Source organism: Capsicum annuum, chromosome 2 (assembly GCF_002878395.1).
Source record: "Capsicum annuum cultivar UCD-10X-F1 chromosome 2, UCD10Xv1.1, whole genome shotgun sequence".
Taxonomy (NCBI): domain Eukaryota; kingdom Viridiplantae; phylum Streptophyta; class Magnoliopsida; order Solanales; family Solanaceae; genus Capsicum; species Capsicum annuum.
In genome coordinates, this window is record NC_061112.1 from 114,499,447 (window position 1) to 114,513,763 (window position 14,317).

The 14,317-nt window shown below is 33.2% G+C and overlaps 2 protein-coding genes and 1 long non-coding RNA gene across 4 annotated transcripts; 1 reads left to right on the forward strand and 2 right to left on the reverse strand.

Annotated features, from left to right (window-relative positions):
* Positions 1-115: 115 nt before the first annotated feature.
* Positions 116-5,102, reverse strand: LOC107859018 (probable choline kinase 2). Its single transcript, XM_016703871.2, has 8 exons — positions 4,579-5,102; positions 2,775-2,896; positions 2,475-2,670; positions 1,347-1,464; positions 1,174-1,221; positions 883-983; positions 451-559; positions 116-348 (listed from the first exon to the last, which is right to left on the reverse strand). Exons 1-8 carry the CDS (start codon positions 4,936-4,938, stop codon positions 344-346), a joined length of 1,059 nt encoding a protein of 352 aa, XP_016559357.1. The 5' UTR covers positions 4,939-5,102; the 3' UTR covers positions 116-343.
* A 340-nt stretch (positions 5,103-5,442) lies between these two features.
* LOC124895959 lies at positions 5,443-13,491 on the forward strand. Of its 2 annotated transcripts, XR_007052227.1 has the most exons (4): positions 5,443-7,071; positions 7,314-7,494; positions 12,059-12,202; positions 12,981-13,491. It is a non-coding gene; the product is annotated as an uncharacterized LOC124895959 (long non-coding RNA). The 2 variants fall into 2 exon arrangements; XR_007052228.1 differs by lacking the exons at positions 12,059-12,202; positions 12,981-13,491 and adding an exon at positions 9,863-10,480.
* LOC107859019 (AAA-ATPase At3g28580) lies at positions 7,662-9,854 on the reverse strand. The gene has a single exon (XM_016703872.2). It carries the CDS (start codon positions 9,358-9,360, stop codon positions 7,792-7,794), a length of 1,569 nt encoding a protein of 522 aa, XP_016559358.1. The 5' UTR covers positions 9,361-9,854; the 3' UTR covers positions 7,662-7,791.
* Positions 13,492-14,317: the final 826 nt, after the last annotated feature.

Here is a 14,317-nt window from a genome sequence, read left to right on the forward strand (position 1 = left end):
CATGTTGGTTATTAGATCTTTATTTATCTTACTGTATAATCTTGCACATAAACTACTAATAAACTTGCATATGCATTATTTCAGAAAAAAAAAAAAAAAAAAAAAAAAAAAAAAAAAAAAAAAAACAGCACCCCTGTAGAGATATACACAAGAAAACAAGCAAAATTCGACAGAAATTGATGATCTAATCCTAGACTTAGCTGATAAACTTCATGACCAGAAAAATTCCATCACGACTCACAATTTTCGGAGGATTAAAAGTCTTTCTTCAAGCAAAACTCCGGGGGATAACAACAACTCTCTCTAAATCAACAAATGGATCAAGCAAGTCCTTGGTTTCATGTTAACCTGCAAGACCAGAGTGCTCAGTTTAAGAAACCCCAAATTCGAAACCTTTAAATAAAGACTTGTTTAAAGAAAAGGAATTTTGAACAGAAAAATTGAAAATACCTTTCTTGGAATCTGATGATCCCAATAGCTCAGGTTTCTTTGACCAGTATGGCTGGAACCTTTGCCTAGCATACTCCAAGTAGTCGAAGTCTATCTTATTGACATGGTGCTGAAAAAGAGGTAGAAATGAACTTTAGCATTGAATGTTAAGAAAAGCCTAGCTCGACCACAACATTATTATCTAAGGGAAAAGGGTAGAAAAGAGCCAAATCTGTTATGGCTTGGGCACGAACTGCTGCAAACCGTGTAATCTATTAACTGTTGATAGATCCAAGTATCTCTTAATTGCCGACAGACTTCCAATACTAAGTTTTCTACAGCCAGACTTGGAATACAGTTCCAAGCTCCTACTAAGACTACTGACTGTACTTTTATATACACGGCTCATAACAACTCTTATCATGACAGAACAGATAAGGTCAGGAGAAGTACCGATATTATTCCCCATAGACCCCAAAAAAGATGACTGGCAAGGGTATACTTCTCCACTTCTTGAACTAATTTCTCCAGTTCCCGTTGACTGGGAGAGCTACCTGTTTATCAGACTAATACATCTGAGATTCGTGATGAGTAAAAGATAAATAATGATAGAGATCTTGAGATTAACTAATTGTAAATAGTTGTGACAACTCCTGGTATACAGAAATGAGCTCAAGTGCTCCATCATGAAGTTTAAATGGTTCCACATATGATGAATGATAGAAGATGCAAGTTTTCATCTACCTGTACTATTTAGATATGCAGACAAAAATCTTTTGCGCTCCTCCAGGCCTGCCACATATTGTACGGAGTTTCATTAGATTTAAAGCAAATGTCCAGAGAGTACTTGCTCGTGGCATTTCAGGGAACCAGATCAACATAACGGATTTGCTTAAGATGATTTACTAGTGACTTACCGGGATACTTTCTGAAGTCCATAATATGAGGTGTTTCTGTATGGTAGTCAGCAACCATTTCACAAAAATGATTTGCTATATCAAATGCAACATGGTTGTAACCAGCATATTCATAGTCCTGTTAATGAGAAAAGATTAAAGAAAATATAAGAATTAAGTTCAAATAATAACTGTACGAACAGCAAGAATTATTTGCACAAATTAGACAATGGCTGCCCGGCAGGAAGCAGAACTTTATCATTGAAAAGACATGACCTTCTATTTCTTTTTATTCTTTTTTAAACATACAAGTTGTTAAAAACAACGCCTTCCATTTTTAGGAAATATCTGAAGTAAAATCAAAAGAAAATTTTGATTATTTCTTTTTGAACAATAGCATCCCACCCATTTTCTTATAAACACGACATCCTGAGAAATTTGAAATAAATTCTATTTTCTTTTGGACCTAGTCAAGCAATCTTTAACTCTTTAATAGTACTCTATTTCTTCTCTACGCTTGAATTAAATTTTCCTGGGTGTGAAAGGAAATAGCAGGTATAAAGCAACAAGTATTGGACTGAGAAGAAGATTAATAATAGGAAACAATGGCATTAAACAAAACGAAGAAATACAGAAGACGGACGGGAAGGTCCTATACAAGTCAGAACTCACAAAGAAGCTTTACCAAAGCATAGGTATCAGTTTCTTTCTATGCGTCATTATCCCACAAAGAAGCTTTACCAAAGCAGTTTCACAAGCAAGCATAGAAGCTTCAGCAAGAAAGAATTTCACAATTTTTTCTTTGAAATGTGTAGATTTTTTATCATATCCTTTTGCTCCTTACCAAGTGGATGATCAATTACTGAAACAAAATACAAAGGCAAGAAACAAAAGTGCAGCTTGTAAATAGGTAAGAGCTTGAAGAAAATTTTGAACCAGAACCCACCTACATCCTGCAGCAACATGTCAGGATACAAGCATTGCTCAGTTATTGTTCATGGAAGCCCAAATTAGATTCAGATGTAATCAACATATATGCAAACATTGTTATGAGTAAAATCTAGAGAGATATGCACTCATTTAGTAAATTGTATTTGTCCTCTATCTTTTCATCTGAACAGATATTTGAATTAGAAACTTAGAACTTACAATAAAGGTTATTGATCTTGTCTCTTCATCCATCATTATGTTCCCATACTGCAAGTCATTGTGGCAGCACCCCGTGCTTAGATTATTGCCAGCAAGATTCTTTTCCAACAATAGAATCTCATCTCGTAGAAGGTCCAACTGAAAGTCCTTAGCTTCTTCAGCAGAAGCCAGACCTTTGGCCACATTAAGCCAATTTCTAGAGCATTATCAGAACAGAAGGTTGTTTAGACATTTTAGTATAAGATAAACATAATGTAGCAGTTTTTATTCATCATATATGCAGTAAGAAGAAGAGCATACTGCATTCTATCCCAGAGGATGACAGTCTTAGGACCCGGCATATCAAGCTGATGAAAGTCTCTCAGCTTCGCAGCTATCAAGGAAGATATCTCTGGATCACGCAGATCAGGAGCTGATAATGTCTGAAATACCAATCATGGAGATTGTATTACATTTAATGAATGTATCAGTAAAACAAGTGCATCACATATAATAATTTAGATCACAGGTAGGTTTAGAATAGTGAAAATGAAGCACGAGATAACCCTAGGTAAATTACGCATCCTAGAGGAATCAGGCAAACTTTGAAGATCCCAGGAGCACTTACTAAGACACTGCAAAATGACAATCATGAGCTCTGAAGAACCTAAATCTGCTTGGCTTTATAATAATTAGGTTTCGATAAAAGGAGGCCAGATGCTTCTGTCAAAGCATCACTTTGAACGAACATGAAACATAAGTCTTTGAGCATCTCAGCCAGCAGCCACATCAAGTTTATCCAGAGGTGGCAAATCAAAACTTCATCAATAAACAAACCCAGATAGTGGGTTAACTTGAATGCATTACATAAAGAAACCACTAGGATAGGGCTCAAATCCCTAAATAAAAATATTTGATTTTCCAAAGGAAGGAGAGGTAACTGGTAAAGTTGTTCTCATGTAACCAGAAAGTCACGGCTTCAATCCATGTAAACAACCTCTAGTAAAAATAGACCCATGTGATAGGCCCTCCCCGGACACATAGCGAGAGTTTTAGTGCACCGGACTGTCCATTTAGTTTAATCTAAGGAGAGGCGGTGAAGCTAACAAAAAAGTTGGAGCTCTTAGTTTAATCAGGCATTAACCAAAATTATGTTAGTGACACACAAGTGGACATTAGGCATTTAAGTATCAATCTTTTTCGCTTCTCATATCATTCAGCATTCACCCAACCCCTCTCCGTGTACCCTTAAACCTTGTAGCTCTTTCCCCCGGTAACATAAGGTCACTTGGTTTGGACATGAAAAATCTTCCCTTGACCCACTTCACATATACATCCTTAATCTAAACAGCAATACTTTTATGTATCCCAAATTATTCATGTATTTGCACCCAAGGGTGTGACCTAGTGGTTCACTGAAGTGGGTTGAGCACCATGAGGTCTCGGGTTCAATCGCCAACAGAGACAAACACTAAGTGATTTCTTCTCATCTGTTCTGGCGCCTTGGCCGACAGAGTTACCTAGTACCTGTTGCTGGTGAGAGGTGGCAGGTATGCCATGGAATTAATTGAGGTGCGCGCAAACTGGCCCGAACACCACCATTATCGAAAAAAACAAAATTGTTCATCTGTTTCAAAATTCTTACCTGTCCTAAAATTATCCATGTTAAAGTAAAGAAAATCGAACCAGACCTTCAGCTAAAATGCACTTTTACATATCCATGCAGGTAATGAAAACACTCCCTCCGTCTCAGTTTTTGTGTCACTATTCGTGTCCCAAGAGTCAAACAGTTTAAGTTTGACTGTAAATTTGTGCACCATATCTTCAAGTATTCTTGAATATTCCCCGCTTGGTGGGACTATACTGGGTATTATGTTGTTGTTGATCTTGAAGTATGTTTGAGATAAAATTTATATATGTGGAAACTATGTAAAGAATACTATAAGTCACAACAATTGATAATTCAAAATATTTAAAAGATACACGAAGAAATTACTATCAAAGATGGACTTAATTGAATCTCAGAATTCGAAAAGTGACACATAAATTGGTACAGAGGGAGTAGCAAAAATCCAAACTTCATTTCAGAAAATGTTATTTGTGAGAAAAAAAAAAAAAAACTGACCCGAGCACGAATGAATTCCTCAATACGGCCATTCTGAAATCGACCAAGCAAACGAGGACCTTGTCCTTGCTTAGACATAAACTCGAAAATCCTAATTTCATTCTGCCGATCAAAGAAAACATCAACACCTTTCCCATAGATCCTCACCAACACCTTCCTAGATCGCTGTTGTTCCGGGTTCCTACTCGGCCATTTGATTTGATACACCTCGTTCGTCATCGCTCCCTTTAATCTGAAAACGTTTAAGGCATTTGGATCCACTATATCGTCCCATTGTGATGCTAATTTCTTTAATTTCACCTTCGCTTCTTCGGGAATCACGTCGTCGTCTTTATTGTTCATTGATGATGAATTTTCCATTTGATCGAAGAACGCCTGTCAAGTGTTTGAAGTTATGTTGAGAGAAAAATGGTGATGGGAATATGCGTCTTATTGATTGCTTCACGTGGCATCTTTCCAAATTTTCAATCTGTTTGTTGTTTTATAATTATTTTCAAACTGCTTGTGTGACAACAATAAACTTTTCGACATTTGTCTAAGTTGTTGCTAGCCTAAAATAAGAGGCGATTTTTTTTATTTTTTTATTTTTTGGCTCTACTTAACAATTTTAAAAAAAATTGACTTCGCTTTAAAAAAAATTTAAATTTTGCTCATAATACAAATATTGTGAATATATTAAGACATTAGTCTTCACAATTGATCAAAATTGTCTGATACGCAAAAGTTAAAATTTAGGAATGTTGCTAGTAGGCATAAATTTTAACTTTTGTTAATAAGACAGGTGTTTATGATATTTCAAAATAAACTATCATGATATTTTAAAATAATAAACTTGTTAAACTGATCACAAGTTGTATCTTACAAGCAAAAGTTCAAAATTATGTCGACAACGTAACTTTTTTGCAGCGAATATTTTTCATATTAAGGTCATTTAAAAAAAAAATAGTATATATTAAGCAAAAGTATAAATTCAAGAAATTAGGCGTAATCTACTCAGCAAATATGTTATTTAATCTACCAGAAATTACACCTACTGGGCCCAAAATGTCTGATGTTGAAACTAAAAAAAAAATGTTGCCTACTGTGTTTGCCTAGATCATAAACAAATGTTTTTGAGACAAACTTTTCTACTTAATTAGGTACCAAATACAAAAAAAAAATCACTTATTTTTCATGAAAAATATAGTTTCCTCATCCAAACACACCCTAAATGTTTGTACAAAACTTTTTCTTGATGATGTGTTTTATTAAGAGGCCACAAATCTTTAGCTTCAGTCACACAACAAAGTCCATTGAGGAACTCTTTTTGTTCCTTTGTGTTTTCATTAGTCTATTTCTAAATAAAAACTAATGGTCCAACTTGCACACTATCTTGAATAACCAAAATTCAAGAACTATCATCTGTTGTTATCATTATCTGTTGTTATCGTTCAGAGATTTCTAGTTCAAATTCCTGTGAATGGAAGAGATTTTGTTGGAAGCGTCGTCTTCAAAAATAGATTGTATAATGTGTGAATCTATATTTAGTTGGATTTCAACACAAATATCGGAGGTCATATGAGAAACTAAAAAAAAAATATTGTTACCTCGAATAAGTTCAAACGGTAGAATTTTTTATCAACTGATCACGTTCACCATCTTAAAATATTTTGAATGTGACTTATGGCAACAGTTGAAATTCATGTATGATAGCAACATAGCTAAGTTCTAACTTTTGTCTTCCGATCAATTGAGCAAATTCACTATCTTAAAATATCTTAAATATTTATTTTATGGATAAAGTTAAAAATTATGTTTGATGGACAATAAAGTAAGTTACAATTTTCGCCTTAAAAGTTCAAAAAAAAAAAAAAAATCAATTCTTCATTTGAAATGACCCATTTTTCCATGAAGACGACAACTTGAAAAGCTATTGCTTACGGTATGTGATTATTATGGATTTCTATTCTATCTGTCCCATGCTTGGTTTAGAATTTTAGATCATTTTACCTGAATTCACTCTGTTGCGGCATGGATAGCTGGATGAATTTTACCAATTCATATAATTGTTGCATCGGTAAGAAGTGTTGTGCTTGCACATAGGCTATAGCTGAGGTTCCTCTGAGTTGATAGCTGCTACTTCATCATCTCCTACCTAAAGAATGAAATATTTGTTGCATAAGCTGTTGTGTTCCAGTATAACCATGACGAGAGCAAATTTTGCTGGTTAAATCGAAAAGGACATTGGTTTAGATAGCTATTGAGTTGTACTTTCATTCATTCTCCAGGTCATTCAAAAGCCTACCGAGGGATTTCACCTTTTACTGGAACATTGAAAGTCCGTAACTGCTGTGATTTTATATGATTATGAGTGAAAAAGGATTTTCATCTTATAAAAAAGTACTATTGTTAGCTGGGACATGGATAGTGTGGAAAGAGATAGAAGTTGGCCTCCTGATGAAGCTTTGAAGTCACATGGTGCGAAGGAGCCATAAGGTTGAGCAACGAAAAATAGTAAGCATGTTTTAGCTTTGGCTATCACCTCTAATGGACACTATTCAAATCCATAGGGCTAGGTGATAGCTTGGAACTTCTGTTGGTCCGATTTCTCCTTGCAAGTGCAATGGCACTCAAGTGACTTAATTAGCATTTCCCTTGCAAGTTCAATTGTTTGGAGCTATTTGTGCTCTTCAATTCACTGATTCTTTATTTACCTCTTCATTGCTAATCTAGCTTGAAAATGATTCTTTTTACAGGCATTCCCTGTTTCATGTTTTGACATTCAGACAAGGATCTTCTGAACTGTTTCCTGGGTTGGTTGATCGATCCATCAAGATATGGAATGTGGAAGATAGAACTTATGTTCTGAAGTTCTGATCATTGATTCTTTGAGTAAAGAAAGGGTGTTGACAGTTGGATGAGACTACTGAATGGAAGGTAATTCATGGCCTTTCATCTGCTTTTCGGCAACTTTTTTTCTATCTATGCATCTGTTTAGTAAAAAGCAACTCTGGCTGTTACTCAAGTATTCATTGAAAAATCTGTTTCTTATGAAGAATTTAAACGAACATATACACTTATGTAAACTTTTTGTCACACAAAGGCACATCATAATATCTTTTGCATAACAAAGTCAACAATGTTCACCAAAAAAATTATTGAAAATAACTGAATCCTAGTTTTATACGCAACTCCTAGTTATCAAATATAACCATGATCAACCTTTACTCACCCTTAACTAACATCAGCATTTTCCTTGACACCATTAGTCTCCGAACAATTCCCATTTTCCTTCACATCATCAGGTTTCTTAGCATATTCAGTTGCTGCTGCTCCTTTCTTTTTTTCTTCATTCTCTTTCTCTACCTTCTCCTTCTCAGCCTTTTCTTCCTCGGCCTTCAGTTTTGCTTCCACCTTTGCAGTTTCAATAGCTTTAATTAACCTCGCCAAGCAAGTATCTGCAGTTTCCTTGGAAGACTTGGGCATCAAATTCTCAGCAACATCAGCAGGAGTTATATTAGTTTCCCCCAATAAACGTTGAATCTCAGGAAAGTGATCATGAGAAGCAACGTCTAGATAATTATTTGCAAGCACTTTGAACGACTCAAAGCAACAATATGACAGCTCAATGTGTTTATCCATCCTCCCCCTTCGAATTAAAGCAGGATCAAGCTTTTCCACAAAGTTGGTTGTGAAAACAATAAGCCTTTCGCCACCAATAGCTGACCATAACCCATCAATGAAGTTCAAAAGTCCAGACAAAGTTACCTCACTTGGCTTTTTCTCCTCTCTCTTCTTCAACTCCTCCTTGATGACATCTTTCTCGACTTTATCTTCCTTCTCTTTCTTCTCCTCCTTCTTCCTTTGGCCTGTAAGATCGAGGGAGCAGTCGATGTCTTCAATCACAATGATAGACTTACTAGTAGTGTCTATCAATAACTTTCTTAGCTCCGTGTTGTCCTTAACAGCTGTCAATTCAAGATCATAGACATCATATTGCAAAAAGTTAGCCATAGCAGCAATCATGCTAGACTTACCGGTCCCTGGAGGACCATAAAGAAGATAACCGCGCTTCCATGCCTTGCCAATCTTGGCATAGTATTCTTTTGACTTAGAAAATGTTTCGAGATCATCCATAATCTCTTGTTTCTTGTTTGGCTCCATGGCTAAAGTCTTAAATGTTGATGGATGTTCAAACACCACTTGACTCCACATTCGCCTCCGGTAGCCATCATACCCACCATCTCCCTTATTGTTTGTGTACAATTTTCTCTGCCTTTCTCTTACAGAAATCGCCTTCCCTTCATCCAACACATATTTCAAGTATGTATTGGTGATAATTTCGCGGTTTTTTCTGTGAAACTTCAGTTTGAAATACCTCTTCTCCTCCTCCCTGGGGTACCAACTAATTGTCTGTCTGTTGGCTTCTTTTTGGCTAGATATCCACCAAACCTTCTCCCCTTCATAATCATCAGTTATCTCCTCGTGATCATCCATCGTTAGGACAAGAGATTGGCCATCTTTGACAACGTTGGCTACTAGACGCTTAGCTTGTGTGGAGGAGTTCTTGCTTAGATACCTTTCAATGGCTACATAAGCTTTACTACGCTCGAACCAGCCATCAGTTTCATATTCATGAAATATAATATGCATAAATGGGTAGAAATAGTTCACCAGTTTATCGGTATACCTCCGAATATGCCCACGAAGTTCATGAGGGAAATAGTTCTGGTACATGGTCCAGGCAAACATGATTGTTGCAATGGCTGGACCAAACTGATTCCAAACATCTTGCATCATCATTCTTCCTTCACGTACTTTGGATATAAATTAATTAGAACTGTATGCGATTGATTGTTCACTGAATTATCACCTTATATAGACCAAAAAACTTGGTCACTAAGTTTAATTTCTTCTAAGCAGATGTCATTGTTACTACTTCATAAGAAGACTTTGTTCATATATACAAGTCTTTTCTTTTTTCCAAATGAAATGGTCAGTTGTGATGTCGTTATCATTACGTAATATGGTTGGTGCCATAAAATTCAATCTCCATTATTGTCATTGTTTTACATATGTAATAGGACCTCCATACGCCGCCCCCACCCCACACATTTTAGTGTAAAACTATTTTACTACTGGAAGTCGGGAAGAAATAATTTTTTAACTCTTTATAATTTTCTTTTTTAATTTTGTGTCGTTTTTATAGAAGTCTTCATTATTATGTATAAGAAGAGATTTTCACTTCCATATATAAAAATTCTGAAAAAAAAATCTTTTTTTTTTATATTCATCAAATTGTAAGATGACAAGAGATCTCATATCCGTGTCGCGAAAGTTGCCTCTTCTTCAAGACGAAAGGGTCCACTACACCAGAGTTAAAATCCAGTATTTCAGACAAAGCAAGTTAACCTGCCCCTCCTTTTATATTAGTTGATTATCTTACTGAAAATATGTCACAAATTACTTGTCAATTTATTAATTTTTTTCTATTTTACCTTTGTAATTAGTAATCTTTGAAAATGTAAAAATAAATTTGTAAAGTCTTAAGGTATGTTGGTAAAATTATTATCTTTTATGATTTTTTAATGAGCATGTAAAATGAAGGTAATCAATTAATATGAGACGGAGAAAATAATTTTGTTTTCTTGCAGGGTTTGGGTATCTTCGTCCGATTTCCAGTAATATATATTCGAAAACTACGTATTGCAATGGTCATGCAGATAGTATATCCAAATTTGCAGAAAAAATACAAGGGGCTCGATATGCAAAGTTAATTAAAAAAGAAAGTTTATACTCCAAGAAGTAATTTTGTATAAACAAATTTGAATATTAATTACGAACTATTTGTCACTTAAAATTTATATGTCGAAGAAAAGTCGACCAAATCATGAGTCAGTAGAATTGTATAAAGGCAACTAGTATTTTGTCGCTGGATAAATTTTCGTCCCTAAATGCATTATATTTAGGGTGCACTTGATTGTAAAAAATATATATATAATTTTTTTTTTGTGGTTGATAGTATATGTTTTATCACTAAAAAGAGCATTAATGCTAATGAAACAATCTTGTCACTATCATTGTTTTAATCAGTGACGCAGCAATTGTGTATGCAGTTTGTAGCTTTAAGAATTTTCAAATAACAACAAAAGCCATCTTCGCTTTTTTCAATTTAAATTATCAAAAAAATTCAAAAATCAACTCTAATATATTTATCTTCAAATGCAACTCCAATTTCAAAATATTATTTTTCTTTTTAAAAACAAAAACTTATTTTTCTATTTATACAATGAAACATGGCCAAATGTCTATAAAATATGTGGTGTAATTTTTCCTCTGCGTTAAATTTTTTTGCAGTAAATCATGCATGGTGTCCATAAAGTGGCCGGTCTTGAATATTTGCCCCCCACCCTCCACCCCACCCCCCAAATATTTGATTTTGAACTTTTATCATTAAAATTTGTGGCTTAAATTTTTGTCTCCCCTAAATAAATTTGAATGTTTGCTTATAAGACAGAATTTCTCATCTAATATGTGGGTTCATTGTCTTTCAATATCATGAACGTCTATTTTATGGGCTAGAATTAAAATGTTCACCGTATGAACAACATATTTAAGTTTCATTTTTTGATCAGTTGTACAGATTAATTATCGTCTTATGGATAAAATTTAGGAATAATTACCTAAATAAATAACTTATGTTTCTAAATTACTAAAAATCGCTCCACTTCTAAAATATTACTTAAATCCCAACATTTACAATATTTTGGTAAAATTGAAATACAAGTTAAAACCTCATTTTCTTTAGCTGTAACTTTACCAAAAATTAATCCATTTTCTCCTCTTTTTACGCCTTAATTCAAGCAGCAGTTTCTATCCAATTTCTCTCTCTAATTCAAACCTTTGAATTAAGGTAAATTTCCTCCCTAAAATCAAATTCAATTTCTTCTATTCTTATTTTACGCTTTTTTTTCAAAAAATAATTTTGTGATAGAGTTTACAAGGTGATTTTTTCAGTTTTTGTTATGCAATTTCTTTGATTATCGTTCGTTTAGGCTATATTGTTTTGAATTAACTTTATAAAAAGAGATTCGGGAATATAATGGGTATGTTGTTGGTGATGTTCACTTCTCCTTTTGCTATTGTTTTGAATATACGAATAAGCTGCAAAATCATTTAGGTCCAGTAATTCGGTAGAACCCTGAAAAATATTGTTTATTTAATTTTTGTTTATGCTCACACGTCATTTATCAATTTTTATGAACTTGCAGTTTCTTGCAGCAATCCAACTGCAATTTGATTTTCATAGGGCAATCTACAACCTTTAAACTGTTCTAGTGGGTTTACCGTAGCTGCTTCTTCTGGCTTCTGTACTTGGAAGAGTGATGGTTATTTATAGCAACCTTTTTTTTTTAAGTGAAACTGAAAAAAAAAACTTAAACAATGTGAAAAGATAGAGTGAAAGTGATGATAACCTTCTTTTTGCACCGTTCTTTTGCAGTATGGGTTAGCGGAGGATATGTCAAGAATAAGGGGAGCTGTGAAATACTAAAGAGATTTCTCCTAATGAGTTGCACAGTCAGGCTGCGATCTACATTGGAACTTTGATTGGATGAGAAACAATGAACTTTCAGCGTTTAAGAAGGTTTGTTCTTTCAAAGTTATTGGCATGTTTAGATCTGATAAATATTAGGCCGAGATATATATTTAGACATGAATGATACGTTTAGAAATTTATTGTTATCTGATTCTTTGTTGTCATATGTATCTGGTATTTTTTATGTGTTATTGAAATTAATATAACAAAAGATACAAGTTTATAAGTACATAGATACATGTTGTGTTAACTTGTATCTGTGAGTTACTGTTAATGTTTTGATATGTATCTAGTGTTGTTTTAATTTTATTAAAAGTCGTATTACAAAAGATACAAGTTTATAAGTTCATAGATACATGTTGTATTAACTAGTATCTGTGAGTTACTGTTAATGCTTTGAAATGTACTTAGTGTTGTTTAAATTTTATTGAAAGTCATATTAAAAGAGATACAAGTTTATAAGTTCATAGATACATGTTATGTTAACTAGTATCTGTGAGTTACTGTTAATGCATTGAAGTGTATCTAGTGTAGTTTAAATTTTATTGAAAGTCGTATTACAAAAAATACAAGTTTAGAACTACATACATACATGTTGTGTTAACTTGTATCTGTGAGTTACTGTTGATGCTTTGACATGTATCTAGTGTTGTTTAAATTTTATTGAAAGTCATATTATAAAAAATACATGTTTTTTCTTCTAAGATACATGTTTTTTAGGTATCTAAATTATGATGTTCTTAGAGTTTTTGTATATATTGTATTGCCTTAATGTAGATTTGTTGCATCTCAACTTATTTTATTTTTTTAGTTTTTTAGTTTTTAGGGACTGAGTTAAGTTATAAAGGAAATTTCACCTCATCCTCTTAGATTTGTAAGTTCATGCAATTTAAGAAGCAAGAATGTAATTGATATGAAGCCTTATTGCTCCGAATTTTACTATCCTGAAACATATTAAGGAAGACATATGAAGAAGAATCGATGTTTTCAATGCCCGATAAGAAGGGTTGAATTGTGCCACAAGAAGTTATGGACGAAGTTGTGTTACCATTAAAATACAAACGTCTACCTGAAAGGCCAAAACAAAAACAGGCACAAGAAATCAAGTGAAACAATGACATCGAGCAATAATTATTGCGGAAGATGTGGTTATGAAGGTCACAACAGGCGTACTTGCAACTTCTTTCCAAAGGAGGAGTGGCAATGTAGTTGACTGATGCATAATGATGAATAGTTTCTCAACTTGTTGGTGAATTTTTCATCTATTTGATTCGACATTTTAATTGATGATATTATTATTTTTTAATTTTTTTTTTTTAAGAAAGATAGTTACCGAAATAAATAGTTTTTTCTTTCCTTTGTTAATTAGCTATATTTGGTTTCATTATGTATTTTGTTGTGACACATCAGATAGAAATTAAGATATATTGAATTAACAATACTATTAAATAGTATATTAATAGTCCTGTCATAGTAAATGATTGAAAAGAGATATATTCTTATAGGATGTATCTCCCACAAATTTATAGCTACAAGTTTACAAAATTTGTATCAATTATAAAATATAATTTGTTAATATTATTAAGATTAGTAATATAAGTTTTACTTTAGTTTGTTATGCAAGTTAGAGTTAAACATGTATTCCGATTAACAAAAAAAGGTTACTGATACATAGAAATGTAAAAAATTATTGATTATTATCATTATATATTAAAATATATTTCCTTATAATAGATACATACAAATGGAATACATGTTGTTCAAAATGAAATCAAATGAAATATATGTTAGAGCAGATAACTGTAATGATTAAAACTGAAAGAGATACAAATTAAATTCTTTATGTATCTAATGTGATTAAAGAAAAAATGCAAGTAATTGAAAGAGCAACAAATGAACTAGATACATATTCATAAAGATACATGTTTTGTTATTATGTATCTAATATAAAATACATTCAACTAAAACATTTCAAAATACCTTTATTGTCAAGAAATCATCAAAATTTGAGAGAAACAAGTTAACATTGCATGATCTTTAGCTTAAACAATTATTCTAATTTGGGCAGTCAATGTAACAACTTCATGTGATAGACTGTAGCACATCATCATAGATATCACACAATCCAAAATGCATATAGTAATGAAAATCTACTTTAACAAT